The sequence below is a fragment of the Alligator sinensis genome, unplaced genomic scaffold (genome assembly GCF_000455745.1).
Source record: "Alligator sinensis unplaced genomic scaffold, ASM45574v1 scaffold1238_1, whole genome shotgun sequence".
Lineage (NCBI taxonomy): Eukaryota > Metazoa > Chordata > Crocodylia > Alligatoridae > Alligator > Alligator sinensis.
Genome location: NW_005842436.1, coordinates 919,405 through 939,633, shown reverse-complemented (window position 1 = coordinate 939,633; position 20,229 = coordinate 919,405). Strand labels below are relative to the sequence as shown.

The window sequence follows — 20,229 nt, the reverse complement described above, 5'->3', positions numbered from 1 at the left end:
TATATTGCTTCAATTGCAGACAAGGAGGAACAAAAAGTTTAGGACAGTACTGTCCTAAGAAAAAACATACCAGCCACTGGTCTCTTCTTTGCTGGCCCTGGAACAGGTGTCTGGCTACTCTCCTGGCCTGGGATCTCCCCTGGAGCCTCAATGGAATCTAGGCCACGGTTATGGCAAACATGGAGTTTCTGCTCTAATTCTTCAATCAGAACCTGATGCAAGGAGACAGAGTGGGGAGAGAGAGTATCTGATCAACACTGTACCCCTCAGTATTCCACCCAGAACCCATCCCTTCCACATCCCCTCAGTTTTTGATCTCTTATTTTGGGTATCATTCAGGATCTGTAATACTTCACTGTACTCTAGGAACAACTGAATATAGACTTGCAGTTTTCCTTTGGCTGCCATCCTGTCTTTGCACTTCTCAAACCTGCAGCATTAACTCAGAATGGTTTGAAGTCGGACCTAATTTTCCTGGTCTGGAGATTTCCCTCTCACTGGTCCTCACCTTTGTCTCAGGCTTGGTACCTCCCCTGTGAAGTCGGCTCAATGTAGCTCGGAAACATCTGTAGACAGCTGGATCCTGCAGCTTGTCAGCAAAGCAATCAAAGTTTTCTTGCATCTTGTGGAGGCCACGGTCCGAGAGTGGAAGCAACGTAAGACAGTGAGACAGGTCCCGAAACTGACGCTCAGTTCTGGGAAAACAAAAAGACACTGCACATTAATTTCAGTGTAAAGGAACACACACATGGCTCCATGATGCTCATGCACACTTACAAATTCAGTTAAAACTGAATGCACAGATTCATGAATTTTAATAGCCCCTTCTAGACTTACATCTTGATAGACCTCTTTGCCTAACAGAGCCATTAAATTTCACCCAGTTACCTCTGTATTGAGCCCAATTACATTTGTTGGACAAAACTGTTTATTTCAGAAAGTTGTCTAGTCTTCAAAAGATGTCAAATAGAACAGCAACTTTCTCAGCTGCTGTTCTGAGAACAGAATAGCAACGTTGAACCAGTGATTATGACTCTTTGGGATACAGTACTCCGCATGCATACCATTGCAGATGTGCACAAAATAAGACTTTTCTTAGCAACATCCATTGAGGCCACGTATGTAGCTTATGCCAACATGCCAGAATAAAGAATGGAAAGATCAGTTCCTTTCCTTAGAATTCAGAGAGTGAGGATCCCCCATAAAGCAGGGATGAAAAACAGGTTGTTGGATGCAATCTAAATGCATCTAAAAAGAATAGGTCAGTCATTCAAGGCATGTATCAGTGTGGATACCACTGTTAAAGACTGGCAAACAACATCCCCTTCATCACCGCAAGAATGAGAAGCTCCAGCTGCATTGGTCAGACAGGGCACTGCTTTTTCAAACCTGGTGTCTGATCTAGTTGAAAAAATCTTGACTGTCAGTCTGTTAATCCAGGGAGGATCCTTACAGATTTAGTATACCTACAAGTTTCCCAAGCAGGATAAGGGTGCTGCTTCAGTTCTGGAGGAGTGAGCATTAAGTATTCACTAAGAGGAGATGGACTAACCAGCTGCTAACATGGTAAGATACATTGATTTCTATGTTGATTTTCTCTGTGAAATGGCAGAACAGCAAGACAGTCGAATAATCTGTCCAGCGAAACTGCAGAATCTTCTTTACTGGAGATTGTCAAGAGGAGGCTAGATCAGCATTGGTTGGGGACGATTTAGGAATAGCAGTCTGCAGGACTGGATGGCTCACAAGGTCCCTTCCAACCCTATGATTCTATGAAATAACTAAAAATAACAGAAATAACTGAAAGATGCTATGAGTTACAATAAAAAAAACTTTAAAAAATACTTCAGAAAGCCAGTAAGAGAACATGTGGGACCATTAGATGCAAAAGGTGCACTTAGGGATGATGGAGCCATAGCAGAGAAGCTGAATGAACTCTTTGCATCAGTTTTCACTGCAGAAGATACTAGGGGAATTTCCACATAAAATCAATTCTCTTCCTGATTTTGTGGAAGGATGCTTCAGTTTGAAAAAAAGGCTGAATGGGGATATGATGGAGGTTTATAAAATCAAGACAAGTGTACACAAAATGATTAAGGAACTGCTATGCACCAAGTTCCTGAATACTAGAACTAGGGGAGCACGCACTGAAATTAGTAGTAGGGGAATGGTTTAAAATTAACAAGAGCAATTACTTTTTATGTGGTGCATAGTTAACTTGTGGAACTCATTGTCACAGGAGGCTGTAGAAACAAAGTAAATCCAGGTTAAAAAAGGTACTATAAAAACACTCATGGAGGATAGATCCAATAATAGCTAGTGAGGCCGAACCTCTCTAAAGCTGAAATTTTAAAAGGAATCCGACAAAAAGTGGAAACTTGGTCATACTAGTATTCTAATATTATAAAAGGCTTAATCTGTCCGTCTGTCTGTCCATAACACTTTATTCGTGCTCTGATTGGCTGACAAACAGCCAATCAGAGTGTGAAGAAGTGTTCGGACAGGAGGTGGCGGTGCGGTGGAGTGCCACCATGATGGCAGGGACACAGGGGACAGAGTGGGGAAGGGGAGGCGAGGCCAGCACAGCTCTGCTCCCTGGAGGCGGCGGCAACGGAGTGGACAGAATGGGGTGGGGAAGGGGCAAGCAGTGCTGCCCTTGCCCCCTCCTGCCCTGCTCCCTGCAGGTGGTGATGATGGAGCGGGGCGAGGGGGCAGAAGGCCAAGGCCACCAGAGCTAGCCTCACCCCCACGCCTTGCTCCTTGGAGGTGATGGCAGCAGTGGCTGCGGGTGCACAGGGCTCCATCCCTGCCTGTTCCCCCCAACCCCCCATCTTTCTTGACGGTCAGCTGGCTAGTGGAGAAATAAGTGCATTACACAGGCACACAAAAAGAAAATCAGGAAGGCTATGGCATGAACTGAGATGCAACTACCAAGAGCCATACAAGGCAATAATAAAAACATTTGACAAGCATATCAGAAGTAAGAGGAAGACCAAGGAAGGTGTAGATCCCTTAGTGAATGGGGTGGGCAATTTACTAACAAATGATACAGAACTCCATTAAGTGGACATGGAGAAAAAAAAACTATAGAAAGGACCTTTTCTGTGGTCCACCTAGACTTGGGTGGGATAATTTCCTTTCTGAACACCACTATAACCAAACTCTGCTGCAATGATATAACCTCCTTAGAAGCTTGAGGGATGACCCCAGAGTAACAGCCTCAGATATCATTGCTAGTCTCAAAATACCGTTAGTCCTTTTTTGAAGTGGGAAAGGAAGGTCCCAAACCCCAAAACAAGCTTTGCTGAAATAATATGTGAGCCATGCAATAGAAGACTCCTCTCACCACCATATAAGAGCAAGCTTACTCTGATGGCAGTCACAAAACTTACACTGGCTCTTTTGTTCTGGAAAATTTACAGTGCAACTCACTTGGCAGTCCGGAATCGCTGGCACAACTTTTCCACCAGGCTCTCTGCTTGCTTGTCTTTTGTGATATAGGAGAAAAGATGCCTGTAGGGGAAAAGATTGAAAAGGATAAGTGTACAGAAAGGGAATTCCCCGCTTCTTCACACTCTTGCAGCGTGTCTGCAACTACCCTAGTGGCACAAGGTGGGGCAGGTGTACAGTCCTACAGGCACAGCCACAGAACAGAGTCCAAGTATTTTACAGCTGAAAGCAGGAACAGCTGCCAGCACAGCTCTGCATTCATAATTTTCCTGGGTACCTGTGCAGTCTCAGTGCAGCACAGCTACTAGTGCAAAAGGAAATAAAAGAAAAGTATAACTAAAGTTGTGGCCTATGACACTAGCCTGTGTCCATTCTCCCCTTCCCCACAACATGAAAGAACTCAAATGAGCATAAAGAAGTGAAAAAAATAAGGCCATATCCTAAATACTCCCAAGATAGACCTCCATTATTTCCCCAATCCAGAACAAAAATACCACAGAAGCAAGAGTTAAAAAGAATGCAGTATTTAAAGGGAAAATTTCCAAGATAAACTCTGACCACATACAGGTCCTAGCACCTTACTAGAATTCTCAGTTTGCCAATGGCTGCTGTTGTGAAAAGGGAAGACCATAGGCATTTTAACTTTATTCTGAATCAGTCTTTTTTTAAAGTCTTCAACCTTTCACAAGGGCTTGGAACAGAGTTGCATAAAAGCTACTCACTACTAACTACAGCACGGAAGCAGCAAGGCTTGCGACTGTGATGCATTAAAAAGGAAGAGTTTAGGGGGTCAAAAATGTAGTACCAGCTAAGTCTGTGATCTTGTAAGCATGGTTAAACTGTGAGCCAGGATTTTTAATCCTGACCTCTGCAGAAGTGTTGTGTATGGGTGGTGAGAGATTGGGGGCACGGAGCAAGAGAGTTGAAGGAAGTGAAAAAGACAGCCATTGGACATAGCCACACTGGTGGCCTACTACACTCAATCCTGGGCGGTTCTTCAGAAGTCAGGGCACGGGCATTCTAAGTCTTGTCACTGGAAAAAAAAACTTGTTTCCTTCAGATGAAGGCAGAGTAAGACATTGGAGAGGTATGCTTTCAAGAGTCAAACTGGAAAAAGAGAAAGAAACAAGCAGCCCACACAGGGGTTGAACAAATAAAAATTTTCAGCTAATCCAGGACTCTCCAACTAGTGGTCTGCGGGTTACACGTGGCCTCGAGGGATTAACAGCAGTCCCTAGGCTGGGCACTGCTGCTAGAGCAGGGGTGGGCAAAATACAGCCTGCAGGCCAGATTCGGCTTACCAGGTGATTCCATCCAGTCTGTAGGCGCCCACCAATTAACTGAACTCTGCTGAGACTGCATGCTTTGCTCCCATCCTGACCCCGGCCAGCATGGACAACTTCTGGGTGGGGCTGCTGCTGTCACTGCTGAAGCTACCGGGGGACCTGCTCGGCTTCCCCAGCCTCCAGCGGCTCCTCCTTGACTCCCTGCTGCAGTGCTTGCTCTGGGCACCAGGTAGAGAAGTGGCAGTGGACCAGGGGGAAGCTGTAGCTAGACAGGAGCATGAAGCATAGGGCTGGCAGGAATGTGAGGCCCAGGGCCCGTGCTCAGCAGGGCGGCGTGGAGCTCAGGTGGCCAGGATGTGGGTGTGGGGTTTGTGGAGTGTGAGGGAGGATGGAAGGTTGTGGGGACCCCCCTTATGCGCTTCCCCCCCATGCCTCCCATGGCGTACAACCTTTACTGCCAGTGGCGGCAGCAGCAGGCCCCTGGGGCACTCAATAGTCCAGGCAGATGCAGCTGCCTGGTGGCACGCAGTTCCAGTCAGTTCTGGGAGCTGCACATGGTAGCAATGAGTGGAGCCAGGCCAGCCTGCCTCTATTACTCAGTGCTCACTGGTGATTGTAAAAGCTTGGCTGGACCTACACATGAAATTTAAATGACCAAATTAAAATAACAGTGCATCTTGCACAAGAATGCAAGATCATGACTGGGACAATGCAAAAGAGTCAATTGGGATTACTCTATCTCCTGTGCTAGTTGAAAAAGTACCCAATGTTTTATTAGGCTAAACCATTAGTAAATATCTATGTGATGCATCCTTGTTTACACATTCCTTCTTGATTAAGGCATATCTCTGAGAACAGGCATTCAATGTATGTCTGGAGTTTTGCAAATGCTTCTATAGACCATCACCATGTGAACTGTTGTAAATGTAGATTCTGCCCCATTGTTAAAACAATTACCCAAAGACAGTGACCTGTCAAAGTCCCAAGATATTCTGTTCAGCCAATCAAGATCCATTTTCAGTCCATCAAAACCCATCCTACTTGATTACAGTGTAACCTCTGTACCCCTCAAAAGCTTGCAAAAACAAGTTTAACACCTAGACACCCAAAAACAGGATCCTTGTAGTTAACAATTGTAATGTAGTGGTCCCTTCCTACCTGCTTTGTTTGGACTTTAATGGACCAGCTATCAAGGAGGAATGATTTGAAGCTATTCAATTAAACAGTATAAGAGCACAAAAGAATTGCCAGCAAGGTGTGTGATCTAGGAAAGACAGAAATCACTACATCGAACCCAGCACATCACAATGAAGGATGCCACTCAGTGAAAGCTGTAAAGACTGAAACTGCTTCCTTCCCTGCATTGGTGAGAAAACTCTTGCAGCTAATACATACTAGGACTTTGTAATAGCTCATTTACTAAATATTGAGAAAGATGCTTTTTCTGTCATTTAGTTTTGTAGCTCATGTATAGTATTGTTATTAAAGCCTTTCTGCTATTAATTGAATGAGGTGTGTCAATTCTTAACTGCACTAGGTTTAAATTCTGCTTTTAACTGCAGCACTCATGTGCAGTTCTTGGGACTCGCATGTTTCTGGAGGCAAACCCTGCACGATGGAGCCAGCTGCCTTCCCTTCTCCCTGCCGCCACCACATGTGCCTCCCGGGACTCTGCTGGGAAGCAGGGAATGGGACTCCTGGCCACTTTTGGCAGAGTCTGGCGAGCTGCACATGGAGGCAGGGAGTGGGGAAGGCAGCTGGCTCTATTGTGCAGGGCTTTCTCTCTGTGGGAAGTGAGTCCCAGGAGCTACACATGAGTAGCAGGGAACCCTGCGCAATAGGCAGGCTGGCTTGGCTTCACTCCTTGCCACATGCAGCTCCCAGAACTGATTGGAGCTGCGTGCTGTTGGGTGGCTGCACCTGCACGGGGCATGACCATTCCAAGAGCCGCTGCCTGCAGCAGGGGGGTTGCGCCATGGGGGAGGAAGGGAGGTGTGTGGGGGGTCTCCTACATCCCCCATCCTTCCTCACACCCCACAACCCCCCCCATATATACACACACGCTCACACCCCTGAACATCCACTTCCCCAACACACAGCCGCACCCCCTCACAACCCCCCCCCAATATACAAGAGTAAGACTATTTTTGAGCTATTATGCAATCACCTCTATATACGCTACAAGTACACATAAATCAGGACAAAAACATTTTCTGAAATAAAATTAAAATGTTATAGTTAGAGGTGCACTGATACATCAGTCCAATATTGGATTGGTACTGATATAAAAAAAAATTGTCTATATCAGATATCAGCCTGATGGGAAGGGGCGGGCGGGGGTAGATCAACCCCCCTGTGGTGAGGGAGGGGGCAGGGGCAGGCACTGCCCAGCCAGGACGGGGCGGGGGGCACACAGGACAGAGGTGCAACTCATGGAGGGAGGGGGCGGGGGGGGGGGGCGCCCCCTGCCGCTGCTTGCACCCCAGGGGTGTGCGCGCGCGTGGGGCATGTGCCCCCGGATCTGTGTGGCAGGGTGCAGTTGCGGGGTGGAGCTCCGGAGCCAGTGCTGTGCAGGGCTCTTCTCGCCAGAGACTGGGCTCCAAGTGGGCTCTGGCGGCACTGGGAGGAGGCTGCAGCCACCCCAAATTTCGCAGCAACTCTGCTCCCAGCTCCACGCTGCCACCTGGCACAGCCATGGCTGAATACCCCGCCTCCACCCAAGCACTGGGAAAAGCTGTGGCTGCACTGGGGAGGGACTTCCAGTAGCAAAAGGTCAGGGCTAGGGGCTGCACTTCCAGTCCCAAATGGTGATCAGGGGGTGGGGCTACCCTTGTGGCCCTGGACAGCTCACCAAAACTCATTAAGCAGCCCTCCGGCCGAAATAACCACCCACTCCTGCACTTGAGTCTCTGGGCTCTCACTCCCTTCTCCTGCTTAAGCTGCCTGCTACTGCTCTGGGAGTGGAGTAGTGTGGTCTGTTGTGCTGAGGGAGTCTGAAGCCAGGCTAAGGGAGGACCTGAGAAGCCTACATGGGGCAGCATGGCAGGACAGTACAGCAAGGGTGTGCGCCAGCTGTGCAGGGGCATGTGGTGTGCTATACAGGGGTCTGGTATGGTGCAGCAAGGGGCGAGGTAGTGGGGTGTGTGCCTGCTGCATTCTGTGACTATGGCCTGTACAATGTTGCCCGGGGGGGGGCACGTGGCCCTGGCCACTTACCAGTGGGACAGCCCTCATCTAAGATAATTAGATGGGACAACCCTCATCTAGGCCACAGCCAGTAAGATAGCATGCCTTGACACAGACACACTGGGACAGTCTCTGGGTCACAATTTGTGCCCATTGAGAATTTGCCAGTGGCAGCACTGCCAGTGGATTTGCTGGCTCAAGTGAACCTCCATAATGACATTGGGCAGGAACTAGAGATTTCTCCTTAAGGAAACTATCAGGATAAAAGACACAGCAAATGGAGGGTTTGCCATTAGCACCTGTGTTGCTCCAATTCTTCTTGCCCAAGCAAGGATATTAAGGTGGCCATCTTTGCAGGCAAGTAAAGAAGATAACAAGTTATAGGCTCAAATGGTGGCCCCACCCATCAGAGCAGCAAGGGTTACATGTAGGTCCCACTGAGAGACTGATCTCTCAGGGGAAATAAAAAACTTCAGTCCTGTGGGACTGAGAAATTTTCTACAAGAGGAGGATGGGCTGAGGTGGCCAAGAGCCATACCATCTCCAAGCTTGGATGACCTGCTAGAACTAAAGCACAGCAGCCACTCTAAGGTTGCTGGGATAGATGCTTTAGATGAGACAGCACTGCCACATGATGCTGAAGAAGTAGCTCATTTGGTTAAGTTTTGTAGGATTTTTCCTATTGCTACTCTGTATGTTTATCTGAAAAGGACTTACACTTAGCTCTCTCTACCACTGAGAGCTGTCGGTCTCCAACACTATGAGTTGGAGAGAGTTCAGGTCTCAGCGGAGTATCCTTTGTCATCCTGGGAACAAAGTTCTGGGAGCTGTATAACATTATGGAACTATACAGTGACAGACAAGAAAGCCTGGGAACTAGAAGTGCCTCAGCCAAATGGGGAGCCAGTAAGAGCAGATATGCAGTTTCCCCGATTTTGTGTAGCAGTCTGGGTATCGGAGGAGTGGGTGAATAGACATATAGCAATTTCACCATCCACAGCCTGAGAAAGTGTTTGCCAAAGATCCCCTTTACCTTTGTCATTGTGAAAGGTAAAAAGGTTGTTCTCTGACAGACCACTCTGACACGTCACAAAAAACAGATTCCTTAAGCCCATGAGTGCCAGACTTGTTGTGCCCTCCCCTCCCTGCCCCCTGGACAAATCCAGATCATGGGGCTCCTCACAGGCCAGATGTGGTAGCAGCAGAGTGAGCAGTACCAGTTAATGTAGCTGTCACTTGCTCACTCCCCTTCCCTGCCCCACCCATGAGGTTTGTGCCCTGGATTTCTGCAGCAGGCCTGTCCCTGAATTTCCAACCCTTCCACTTGCCCCATGGACCACATGACATAGTTCAGTGGGCTGTACAACCCCATGGGCTGTACATTTGACTCCCCTGCCTTAAACTGTTCTTTCTTGATTCAAAGAGACATGCTTGCTATGTGTCCAGCTGTTTTGAAGGCCAGGGAGGTGAACACTGGGAGATGCATCTGATAGCAAGCATACCCGTCCCATAGTCTGACTGCTCCCCTGAATACAGGGGAACATCTTGCCCAGCTTGTCTGTTGATGAAGAACATAGTATTAGTTTTGTTTGTTATCATCAGATGGACATGGAAATGCAAGGATGTGCTTCAAAAAGGACTTGCAGGCCCTGTGGACCATGCTGAGCTTCAGAAGACTGATTCCAGAGAACTTTTGCTGTAACCAAAGTCTCTGCACTTCAAGATTTAATAGACATTAGGGGCTGGAAGGGACCTCGAGATCATCAGGTCCAGCCCCCTGCCCAAGGGGCAGGAAGTCAGTTGGTGTCAGGCGGGAAGTCAGCTGGGATCAAGTGACCCCAGCAAGAAATAAATCCAGCTGTTTTTTGAAGGATCCAGAGTAGGTTCTTGCACCACCTCTGGGGGGAGTTTATTCCAGACCCTGGACACACGCACCATAAAGAACTTTTTTTTTTTTTAATATCCAGTCTAAATCAGCCTTCCTGGAGTTTATGGCCATTAGACCTTCTTATCCCTTGGGGAGTTCTGGTGAACCCATGTTCTCCCAGGTCCTAATGTACCCCTCTTATGAAGTTGTAGGCTGCCACCAAGTCCTCCCTGAGCCTTCTCTTCTCCAGACTGAAGAGTCCCAAGTCCCTCAGCCTCTCCTCATACGGCCTTCCCTCCAGGCCTTGGATCATACACAGTGGCTCTCCTCTGGACTCTCTCAAGCTTCTCCACATCCTTATTGAAGTGGGGGGCCCAGTACTGGATGCAGTACTCCAGCTGCGGTCTCACCAGGGCCAAGTAAAGTGGGAGGATGACTTCCCTGGTTTTGCTTGAGATGCATTGGTGGATGCACACCAGAGTTTGGTTAGCTTTGCCTGCCACTGCATCACATTGGTGGCTCATATTCATCTTGTGGTCAATCAAGACCCCCCAAGTCCCTTTCAGTCATTGTGCTAGCAAGCATAGCACTGCTGAGCCTGTAAGTATGCTGAGGATTCTTCCTACTGAGGCGTAACACCTTGCACTTCTCTGTATTAAAGGCCATCTGGTTTTGGTCAGCTCACCTTGAGAGTGTGTCTAAGTCAGCCTGTATCCCCAGCATGTCCTATGGTGTGTATCCCCAGCCTGTCCCCCATCATTTGGTATTGTCTGCAAACTTGACCAGTTCACATCTGACTCCTGAATCTAGATTGTTGATGAAAATGTTAAGAGTACTGGCCTGAGTACTGAGCCCTGAGGGACTCCATTGGTAACACTGTGCCACGTTGATTTGCACCCTTCAACTAGTACTCTTTTGGTCTGACCCCATAGCCAGTTGCCTAGCCAGACTGTATGATGATCTAGGCCACAGTTCCCCAGCTTAACCATGAGGACATCATGGGGAACTACGTCAAAGGCCTTCCTGAAGTCCAGATAAATGACATCCACATCATCTCCCTTGTCCAGGGCATGTGTTACCTGCTCATAGAAGAAGATGAGGTTGGTTGGGCAAGACCTGCCAGTCACAAAGCCATGTTGGCTGGCATTCAGAAGCTTACCTTCTGTTAGGCTGGTGTTAATGGATCCCTTGACAATTTTCTCCAGAATTTTTCCAGGGACAGACGTCAGACTGATTGGTCTATAGTTCTACGGCTCATCCCTCCTCCCTTTCTTGTAGATAGGGACCACGTTGGCTCTTTTCCAGTCATCCGGAACCTTGCCTGAGCACCACGATTTTTCAAATATCCCTGGCCAAGGGGATGCAATGATGTCTACCAGCAATTTCAAGACCCTTGGGTGCATTCCGTCTGGGGCTGCGGACTTGCGAATGCCCAGTTTCTCAAGGTGTTCCCTCACCTGATCCACATCAATTCTGGGCCTGTCACTTGCTCCCAAATTGGTTTGTGCCATTCCTGGCAGTGTGATCCTAATGGGAGGCTGAAAAACCGATGCAAAAAAGTCATTTAGGAGATTAGCCCTTCCTTGGGCATCTGATGTCAGTTGCCCCATTGGATCTCTCAGGGGCCCGATACTGTTCTTATTTTTTCCTACTTCCCACATATCTAAAGAACTTTTTGTTGTCCTTGATCCCCACAGCAAGCCTAAGTTTGGTTTGTGCCTTGGCTTTTCTCGACTGCTCTCTGCAGGTGTGGGTGAGTGCAGAGTAATTCTTTTTGGTAATGCTTCTTTTCCAGCGGGTGTAGGCTACTCTTCTGAGCTCAACGAGGTCCAACAGTTCCTTATTCAGCCATAGGGGCTTCCTTGCTTGTTGACTGCATTTCTTGCGAGAAGGGATGGCTTTGCCCTGTGCTTCAAGGATTATGTTTCTGAGCAATGACCATTCCTCATGTACTCTCTTTTCAGGGCACAGGTGGGGGGGCGGGGTGGTGGTATGGCCTTCAATTGCCTGACTGACCAGTTCTTTCAGTTTGCAGAAGTAGGCCTTCCCAAAGTTAAGGACTTCTGTTTTACTGGGGCATTTGCCTGCTTTTTGGTGAGATCACCCAGTTGTTCTACCCCAGTCCAGCACGGAGGTGTCTTTCAAGACTGTTATGGAAGGGGACAATGCAAACACTGGATGTCTCCATGATGACAGAGAGAGAGCTTGATCAAGAAGGGAAATATAACAGTTGTATTAAGGGGCTGTCTTTCTAAAGTAAATAGTTGTTAAGCAGCCTTCAGTTAAGCCACGTGACCAAAGCATAAGCAGATTCTGACAGCTGCTGACATGCTGATTTCCACTTGTTCAAGTTAAGTGGGCCAGAAACTTGTCTTGAATGGCAGGGAGTCCAGGGCAATATCTACACTTTTCTATCTCAACTGTGACCAGGTTTGACGTTAAGGGAAATTCAAGAGGAGGTGTGGTGGGTGCTAGTGCCCAAGGGGGCTTTAATTTGGGATCTGGCGTCAATAGCCATAATAGGCCCACTATTAATGCTAAAACAGTTGTGGAGAGCAGCAACAACTCCAGTTCTCACAAGCAAAGGAGATACACTGGTGCTGTGAAGCAGGGTGATACAACAGGCAGAATAAATGGTGGCAGCTGATGCTGAGAGCTTTTTCTACCACTCCATGTCTTGGAGTTGATAAAACTGGTGCTGGGAATCTTGATGTTACTTAAGGTTATGGGGTGTTGTGATAACAGTTGCAGCTAGGACTTCTTTTCTACAGTCCTGAATTTGGTATTTTCCCCTTGACATCGTTTTGGATTTATTCTCAAAAGAGGCCAACTTCTTTGCTACTTACAATAATAGTCTTTGGGGTACAAAACCCAGACTCTTTGAATATTTGCATGTAGAAGGGGTCCCGAATGCCAGGGCATGACACCAGAGCCTACAGATGCACTGCAAAGGGAAACCGAAAGTCCCACTACTCTCATTTCTGGTTCAGGAAGCAAGACGACTTACAAACTGAATACATCCCTAGAACATGGAAGTCTTCTACACAGTATGCTTAGTGACCACTGTTAGTAGGTATAATCTAATTCTTGAAAGGACAATACTTAAGAGCCAGACATCTAGAATCAGACATAAATAAAAACAAGGCCTAATCCTTTCAAATGAGGAGGAGGAAAAAAAGCCAAACTAAAAAAACAACATCTTGCTCACATCTCCACACCCCACAAACTTTCCTAGGCTAGGAAAGGCCAATAGCACAAAAAGTAAAAGGTTTTCTTTGCTTTAGAAAAACTGGTGCCAAATGACAGCTACCAGAAAGCATGCTAACAAAAGGCTAAGAAAAGCATAGGAATGAGATTTCTGCCTAAACCTGGGTTTGGTGAGGATAAAAGAAATGCTCCATCTCAAGCCAGGAAGTAGCAGAAATAACCAAGGAGGTGTGCTGTTTTTATGCCCTTGGCATAAGGAAGGGAGGGAAAGGTGCACTGCACTATATGGGCACCAGGAAGCCAAAGTGTCCATGAGCTCAGGTGCATGGCATGCTCACAGTGGATTCTATGCATACTCTCAATACTTTGAGGAGAAATCTAGTTTCTATGCTCATCCACAGCAGTGATCTTATTTTTGCCCCATTATGGACTACATCATTACCCTTACTGAAAAAACCTGAAGCAAAGTAGGCGTGTAATTTTGAGGCTAGGCCTAGATTATCTGAGCTCTCAAGCTCATCCTCTCTGAAGGCTATGTGGCTACTTTGCAGGTCCCTCTAAAGAATAGTTTCAACTTCTCTACACATTAAATATCAGTGCTCTTAAGACAGTAGTTCTCAGCTGGGGCACCACAAGACCCTTTCAGGAATGCTGCAACATGGGCGCCGCTGCCAGGTAAAACTGTCCTGTGCATTTCATATGAAGTCAGATTAGGAAGGGACTGTGGCATGAGTGGGCACTTCTGCCTACATTAGGTTTAAGCCTAATACAGACAGGAGTACTGGCTCTTGCTGAAGCCCTTCCCAGTCCAGCTCTGCAAATTCTCCCAGAAACAGAGGTGCACAGGACCATTCCACCTGGCAGCAGTGACAGTGCAGTAGCCTAGGGAAAGACAGATAAATCTTCAGGTTGTTACACTGCCGCTGCTGCTAGGTGGAATTGACTTGTAAGCTTGTTTCCAGGAGGAGCATGCAGGATTGGACTGGTAAAAAGGTGCAGCAGGAGGTCACACTTATGCCACAACCCACCCTGATCTGGCTTTGCATTAGGCATGTGTGGCAGTTTCACCTGGTGACAGCAGCAGTAGCAACATCCTGATTAAGAACCACTACAGTGAACTGAGGCAGCACAACACCTATTCTCAATCAGGGTGCTGTCCAGTTCAAAAAAGTCATGGAGTCCAAAAACATAGAGAACAACTGTCTTAAGGAACAGGATCTGATCTGATAGATACAAAGGTTCAAAATGTTCTACATGATCCAGCTATAAACAGTTTACTTTGGATGCCTTATTGTACTGGTATCAATGGTATTTGTATTCTGTCTAAAGACTTAATTTGGTTATTCTGAATATTTTGGGAAATCCTCTTCAAAAAGGAAATGATGGAACATGATTGGAATACAGATGGCTAAATAATCAGAAATGTGAACTGAAAATTTTGGAGTCTCTGGCCATGGACAGATGCAGTATTTGAAGCACTCCATAAACAGTAAGGGTACAGATCTGCAAAGCTGAAGAAGTGCTCCAAAAGTGACCAAAGAAGTATTTCAAAAGAGATCCTCATAAAACAGGAACATCTTTAAGTACTTCATTTTGAAGCATTTCCCAAAATGTTTACACACCCTGGTATCCTACAGTACTCTGTTTCCTACCTCCCTGGGGTGCACACATCTGCATAAATCTGCTCTGCAAATCAGAGTTTCAAATGTATGCCCGTTTGTACCCTCTTACAACAGCACAGCAGCAGAAAAGACTGCCTATATAGCAATATGGGTAGGATTGGAACAAAAATTCATGGGAATGAACAAGTGGCAGACCACTTCGACTGCTAAGGGAGTCTGACTATAGCTGCTCTTGCCCCTCCCCCAATTTGCTGGCTACAGGTAATCCCATCTGTTGCAGTTCCCATTTCAAAATCTAAATGTAAAAAAAAAGAGTTAACAACTTGAATTAACAGTGACTGGATGGCATTTTATAAGCCACTGCTGTTTTTTCCTCCAGATCTGGCATGCATGTTGTACAAGCAGGGGTGTGTGTGCGTGTGTGCGCACATGCATGTGTGTGTGCACGCACTTATCTAGAGAAAGACCAAAGCCATTCATCAAAATGTACCTCATAATGGTGTGAAAAAAGTACCTCATAATGGTGTGGAATGACTCCTCATCTACACCACAGTCTGGGTCTGACAGGCGACTGATGATATCTGGGAGCAAGTTATAGATAGCATTACCCTGCAAAGACAGACAAAATAAGCACATGACAACACTAATGAAGGGTTTAAAGGACAGTTTGCGCCAAGCTACAGGGTTGAGCTTCCCATATGAATTGTCCTTCTCTGCTCCCCAAGCTGTTTAGCAGGGTTGTGCCACTCATCAGCTTTTGAAGGTTGGTCAGTAAACAAGCTGGCTGAGTTCTCCTGGGATGCTAGACCATAACTAGAAGAAAACAAAACAAAGGAAAACAGACAAGAAATATTGTGGGAAGGGGTTCCAGACATGTATGAGAGTATTCCCTGAGCTCAAAGGGCCTTTTAGCATGGCTGAAGCTGCTGAGTTGTAAATGGTAATCAAATATGTGGGCAGAAAGGGTGGAAAAAAATCCATCAGATTGACTGTCTAATCTATTGCAAAAGTCTTCTCTTAATGAAAGAGGCATCTGGGTTGTAGATTTGACTGCTAGGTTTACCTGCCTACATAAGCAACAGAGTTAGTTGAAATGATCAGTGATCTATATTCAGAAGTTCAAAAAAAAAATTGCACCACAGTCCCAGTTGAGATATGTCCTAAACTTCAAACTAGAAAAAACTAGTAGATTGCCTTCTGCTAATAGGAGTGGGATTAACTCAGGCCAAGACATCCTTCTATTATGGTAAGATCTGACAAGTTCAAACCATCTGTTCCCATAACAGACTAAGCTGATTAGGAATCTGGCTGGTGGGAAACAGCAATTAGCACCTTAACCTAGAGACTTAAAACCCTAGCAATACCTGTATAGCAGACAATAGCTATACCCATCCTCATTTTCTATGCTGAGGGGATAGGGGAAGGGCATGTTCCTTACTCCTCAGTTTTTTCTCAGTCACACAGTCTTTAAGTTGCACACGACTCCAAGGAAGGAGGACAGCAGGTGGACAACATGCCTCAAAGAAAAGGGTCTCTGATAAAGAAGGGGAAGGGGTAGGGGGTTATGAGAAGATAAAAATTCAAACTAGATTCAGTTAGAGATCACTATACATCCAGGGCTTACCAGTCAGAGATTATATGGACATATACAGGGTAAAACCAGACCAAGCACCTTTGGTGGGGAATGAGTGGGCAGCACAAGGTTTACATATCCTGAGTGCACTGTAACACTTCCCATTTCAGGGTGGAAGACCTGCAAGAAGTACCTGGATCCCTTTGATGCCAGGCTGCCATTTTCTAGGGGGCTCTCCCTGCCAAGAAGCAATCTGCATACTGGTGAATATTGCTGGGACTTCATCAGTTCTGTAACTTTCTCATAGACACGCAACAGGCCAGGAGACACTGGTAGTTAGCAATCCTCAACCATATACTTGGAGGAGTAAGACCTCTTACTGAGTTGGTCCAGTCTCCCATTTTCATTTGCTGGAAGGACCATCAGGGAAAAAAAGGGTTCAGTGTGTATGTACAGGTTCTCATTACTCCTCGAAGAGACTCTACACTCTTTGTCTGCCCTCCTGGAAATAGAATGGGTACAGCATGTCAACTGGGAAGCATGCTTTTGCTGACACCTCCTATAGAGAAATTCTCAGGATTCTACCCTCATCATAGGCTGCTGGATGTTGTCTGAAGGTCAGGTGCTGACTGGATGAAAGTGGCACCTGGAGGATGGTTCCTTTGTCTCCGATTTCTGCTATAGAGACTGGATAGCCATGGTGACTCTGGGTGAAACTGAAATAAATCTCAAACATAGGATATGGAGGAAGAGTATCCCTCTGAATGTGGAGGGAGGTGCTGAAACATCCAAAGCCAAAATGGCCATATTGGTACCTTTCAGCAGATATGTTAGAGTCTCTGGATCATTCAGTACAGTGTGTTTTGGTGAGTACACATGGCACAATGGCACTGAAGATTTCAAGCAGCACTCCAAACAAGAGAAGTCTGTCAATGCCAAAGGTCCTGTCAATTGAGGGGGTAATCTGCCGCCCTGACCCTACCCCGGGAAGTTTGCTGCTTCCCGGAAGCCCGCATCTGAGACATTGCGGAGAAGATCCCTAAGCACCTGCAGCCCACTGACCACTATCCCATGCTCCTCATCCATGTGGGCACAAATGACACGGCTCGGAGTGCTCCCAGCTGGGTCATGAGGCGCTACAGGGATTTGGGTGCGGGGCTAAAGGGTCTGGGGGCGCAGGTGGTGTTTTCTTTGATCCTCCCAGTCTCGGGCTACGGGCTGAGGAGGGAGAGGAGGATCCAGCTGGTCAACCAAAGACTGAGGCGCTGGTGTCATCGGGAAGGACCACAGTCCGCTCTTTGGAGAGAGAGGCAGTGAGCTGCTGGGAAGGGATGGCCTCCACCTCTCTCCGTTGGGGAGGAGGCTCTTCTCAGCCAGACTGGCTGACCTGCTCCACCAGGCTTTAAACTAAGCCCACCGGGGGATGGGGGACTACTGCCACTGCTGGCCCACTTGCAAAGCCAGCAGGCCAAGGCACATAAGGGATCCCACCCCATCCCCAGCCCTGGAACAAAATGTAGGCAGGGCAAGGGCCCCCAAGGGGACATTTGCGTGTCTGAACACAAATCCCAGGAGCCTAGGGAATAAACAGGATGAACTTGTCCTCCTGCTAAATGAAAATAACTATGATGTCATTGGGATAACGGAGACCTGGTGGGACTCCACCCATGACTGGACCACGGGTATAGACAGCTATGACAAGCCGTGAGCCACGGACTTCTCGCACTCTCTGGCAGTGGCGCAGGATGTTCAGGATGCTATAAAAGCGCTTGTCCACCTTCAGTTGAGTGAATTCTTTGATATCAGCTTCCACAATAAAAAACTCACCTGGAAAACAAGCAGTCCAATTTAAAACAATTAAAAATAGCAACTCACGTAGCACCAGGGCATAACAGAAATCATCAACACTTTTGCACTGGCAGGGGGGACCCTTTCAAAAAGAAGTAGGGAACTAAATTGTATAGATAGTCTAGAAGCCATCAGCCCCCACGATGGCAGCTGGTGTCAGAGAGACAGTGGACATTGGTACTGTGGTAGGGACATTTAATCCAATGGAGAGCAGAAGGGGGTTCCATCCTTGTCCAAACTTGAAGATGCCCTCAGCTTTGAATACTCCCTTGGTAACAAGATGGAGAGTCCTATATGCTGATGCAAAAGAAAGCTGATGGTGAAGCATCATCAGAAAGCAAAGCTGATGGTGTCAACATACCAAGTAACAATATGCTCAGGGCTGATGCAAACTGCACTGAGGAGGACTGGGAGAAATGAGGATGGCACTGAGGTCACTTCTGCCCTTGGTACCAGCTGTAGTTGCCAGAACCATAGTAACATGCTCTGTTAGAAACCAGCATAGGCCACAGCCTTGCCTCGCAAAGGGGCCAGTGACATGCTTGGGCTCTTCTTTTATTGAGAACTCCTGGCTTGCCCCTGCTTTTCTCTAGAGAAGCAAAAGTCTTTTCTCTGAGGACATGGCTTTTACGGTACTCCAAATCTGAAGCTGGAACGGCCTTGGAAGATGGAGCCCAGGAGCTAATGGATCCAAAGCTCTTAGGGGAACTTCTGAATTGAGGAGGAGTTTCTCCAGGGCAGTCTGCCTTGTTCAAATCAGAGGTTGGTCACATGAAATGGTCTACAAAAAATATTTTTAAAAGTGCCAGGTGGCTTCATTCTGCTGTTCATGCCCTGGGTGTGGGGAAAGGGCATTCAATGCATACAGCAGTCCCAACACATGCTACTACCTAAAATATACCATCTTGGGTGTGCACGTCCCACAGAGACATGCAGATGGATAAATTCTTGAAAAAAGTGATCAACTGCTCATGCCTGAAATAACTTGTTAAATACTAAAGTGGATTTAGAAATGCAAATATAGTCATAGAGAAGTAGGGCTGGAAAGGATCTCCAGAGATCATCTAATCCAAACCTGTGCCTGAGGCAGGATCACCTCTATCCAAATTATCCCATACAACCAAAATCTAAGCTCTACAAAACACTATCCTCAATCCTGACACAACATAGACCTAACTTGCCGACAACACCAAACTCTGGGGTAAAGCATCTACACCTGAGGATAGGAGGGTGATCCAGGTGGATCTGGACAGACTCATGAAATGGGCAGACAAGAACCTGATGGTGTTCAACACCAAAAAATGCAAGGTTCTCCACCAAAAAATGCAAGGGAGAAAAAACCTGCAGCATGCTTATAAGCTCAGCAGTGCTACGTTGGTTAGCATTACAGATGAAAGGGACTTGGGGGTCATGGTTGACCACAAGATGAACATAAGCCTTCAGAGTGATGCTGCAGCTAGTAAAGCGAGCAAAACGCTGGCTTGTATCCATAGATGCTTCTCAAGCAAATCCCGGGACATCATTCTCCCATTGTACTCAGCCTTGGTGAGGCCGCAGCTGGAGTACTACGTCCAGTTTTGGGCTCCACAATTCAAAAAGGATGTGGAGAAGCTTGAGAGGGTGCAGAGGAGAGCCACGTGCATGATCAGAGGTCAGGAAAGCAGACCTTATGATGAGAGGCTGAGAGCCATAGGCCTTTTCAGCCTGGAAAAGCATAGGCTCAGGGGTGATCTGGTGGCCACATATAAGTTTATCAGGGGTGCTCATCAGGATCTGGGGGAACATCTGTTCACCAGAGCGCCCCAAGGGATGACAAGATCGAACGGACACAAACTCCGCCGCGACCAATTCAGGCTCGACATAAGAAACAACTTCTTCACTGTTCGAGCCCCCAAGGTTTGGAATAGACTGCTGCCGGAGGCGGTTCAAGCACCCACTTTGAATGCCTTCAAGACACATTTGGATGCTTATCTTGCTGGGATCCTATGATCCCTGCTGACATCCTGCCCCTGGGGCAGGGGGTTGGACTCGATGATCCTCCAGGATCCCTTCCAGCCCAAATGTCTATGAAATCTATGAAAATTGTACAGTCATGTCATCAGGTTGTGTGTTCCCAGAATGTACCTTGCACTCTGGCACACAGCTGCTATAGTAAGGCCACTCAATTTCCAGAAATATATGTAAGTGTGA

General features: G+C 47.1%; 1 protein-coding gene across 1 annotated transcript in view; it reads right to left on the bottom strand.

The window, feature by feature from the left end:
* Positions 1-20,229, bottom strand: part of NCAPD2 (non-SMC condensin I complex subunit D2) — a gene marked incomplete at its 5' end in the record, with an annotated part of 58,768 nt that overhangs the window by 904 nt on the left and 37,635 nt on the right. The window contains 4 exons of the mRNA XM_025211935.1: positions 71-212; positions 509-695; positions 3,433-3,513; positions 15,133-15,227. Of these exons, the coding sequence (XP_025067720.1) occupies positions 71-212; positions 509-695; positions 3,433-3,513; positions 15,133-15,227 (505 nt within the window). The remainder of the gene's footprint in view (positions 1-70; positions 213-508; positions 696-3,432; positions 3,514-15,132; positions 15,228-20,229) is intronic.